The sequence below is a fragment of the Octopus bimaculoides genome, chromosome 22, assembly GCF_046866305.1.
Source record: "Octopus bimaculoides isolate indiv1 chromosome 22, ASM4686630v1, whole genome shotgun sequence".
Taxonomy (NCBI): Eukaryota; Metazoa; Mollusca; class Cephalopoda; order Octopoda; family Octopodidae; genus Octopus; species Octopus bimaculoides.
This window is the reverse complement of record NC_142949.1, coordinates 5830864-5833363: the sequence shown is the minus strand read 5'-3', so window position 1 is coordinate 5833363 and position 2500 is coordinate 5830864. Positions and strand designations below refer to the sequence as shown.

Sequence of the window (2500 nt, the reverse complement as noted above, 5' to 3'; positions counted from 1 at the left end):
TCTACATCTGTTTCAAGGTCATAACAGAAGGGGACTGTGTGTTTTGCAAGTGTCTGCACTACAATAATGGTAAAAAAAATCTCTGAATATTGGTATTATTTTGATAGCTTAAATAATGATGTTATTTCATAATGACAGAAGGGGACTTGTGGATTTGGCGTGGTGGGGTCGTATGGTAAAAAAAAAATGAGTAGTAGTTGAAAACAAATTTACTTACTTTTCTACTGTATGTTGGTTCGTTCCTGGAATCTCTCCTTTAGGGATTTCGTTAGCCTGGTGGGCTGTAAAAAAAAGAAGGGATCGCTAAATGAAAAATGTTTATCAGCATAAATATAATTTTAGGGAATTCATATAAAATTCGAGAAGGGCAGCGATTTTTGGTCTCAGATGTTTCATTGGTAAAATTAATCTAAGGAGAAAGAGAGAGAGAGAGAGAGAGAGAGAGAGGAAAAAAAGAGAGAGTATTTGAGAGAGAGAGTGGGGGTTAAGGAGAGAGAGCATTAAGAAATTGACAAAGCGAGCGAGGAATACAGATATCTATCTATCTATCTATCTATCTATCTATCTATCTATCTATCTATCTATCTATCTATCTATCTATCTGTCTGTCTATCTAACAAATACCACATACTTAACGTACATGTGTCACTTAATTACCAGAGGGGGCAATTTTTCGTCCAGGCAAAGTCTCTTTAACGGTGTATAGTGTTAAAAAGCTCAATATACATCAGCGCTAAGCGAAACGAAATCGCTGCAGAAGTAACCTCGAGAGCGGCATGTCTCATCAGAAATCAACAAATCGTTGGTTGGTCACAATTAGCGACGAACATATTGATATTTTAAATTCTTGATGCAAAATGAGGTGCAACTTTTTCTTCTCATTAATTACAGTGTATTGTGTCTTTCGCACAATTTGATCGGACCGTTTATTTCAGAAATAATTCTTTATTACTTAAACGCAAAGTTTAATGCCAATGTGAACGTTCGAATACAGTGAGAATACATACACACACGCATGTATATATATATATATATATATATATATATATATACACATATATTATATGTGTATATATATATATTTATAAATATATATATATATATATATATATATATATATATATATATATATATATATATATATATATATATATATATGTATATATATGTGTGTGTGTGTTTCAGGTACAACTGCATTCAATATTTAATTAATTTTGATTAATTAAAATATCGTGGTTGTCTCCCAATGCTTTTTTCATTAGAATTACTCATTTAAATGATAATTGTTCTAATCACTAAAGGTGTAAATTTTAATTAGTTAGAACTAAAATTTCTTGCCTTATTACATCAGTTCTGCTGGCTTCTACTTTACACAAACGCACGAACACACACACACACACGCACACACACACACACACACGCACACACACACACGCACACACACATACACAGACAGATACACATGCACACACGCACACACACACATACGCACGCACACACACATACACACAGAGAGACACATATGCATACACATACACACACGCACGCACACACACACACGCACGCACACACACATCCACACAGGAAGACACACACGCACGCGCACACACATACACGTGTCGCTGTATGGATCAATTTATTGAATATTGCTGTATACTGCTGGTCACAATGCGCTTCCTTGCATTGTTGTAGCTTTCGAATGATGACACCCTGCTGGCTAAGGGGGTAGGCTAACTTTCCCCCTGTACAGAACAATACACACACACACACACACACACACACACACACACACACACACACACACATACACACACACACATATGTATATGTATATATATATATATATATATGTGCATTTATATTGTACTATATATAATATATATTTATATACATACACACACACACACACACACACACATACATATATATATATATATATACATATCTATATATCTATATTATGTTATTAATACATTTATACACGCATACATATACACACACACGTACATACATATGTATGTGTATATATAGACGTACACGCACATATGCATTTATATTGTACTATATATAATATATATTTATATATATACATATATATATAATATGTATATATATATATATATATACATACATACATATATATCTATATATCTATATTATATTATTAATACGTGTATACACACATACATCTACACACATGTATGTGCATATATATATATATATATATATATATATATATATATATATATATATATATATATATATATATATATATACATGTGTGCATCTGTGTGTGTGTGGTCGTAATCCCGCACAAATATAGAGATTTCGTAAAGAAATAAACACAGGAAAAAGAGAGAAAGAAAAAGCGAAAATGTTAAAACAACGGGTAAGGTTTTGATTTATGGAAAGTGTCATTTTTAAAGGGAGGTAATTCAATTTAGAGAAGACTACAGGAAGGACAATGACACAACAAGACCAAACCAATGAAATTTCTGGC

The 2500-nt window shown here is 32.1% G+C and overlaps 1 protein-coding gene across 23 annotated transcripts in view; it reads right to left on the bottom strand.

Moving 5' to 3' along the window:
- The window catches only part of LOC106869633 (cadherin-23), an 898614-nt gene that overhangs the window by 28007 nt on the left and 868107 nt on the right, over nucleotides 1-2500 (bottom strand). For all 23 annotated transcript variants that reach the window (XR_016237951.1, XR_016237950.1, XR_016237947.1 and 20 more), the window contains one exon: nucleotides 218-281. Coding sequence is in view for 16 of the 23 variants with exons in the window: in XM_089339732.1 (XP_089195858.1) it covers nucleotides 218-281 (64 nt within the window). In the remaining 7 variants the exon portion in view is untranslated. The remainder of the gene's footprint in view (nucleotides 1-217; nucleotides 282-2500) is intronic.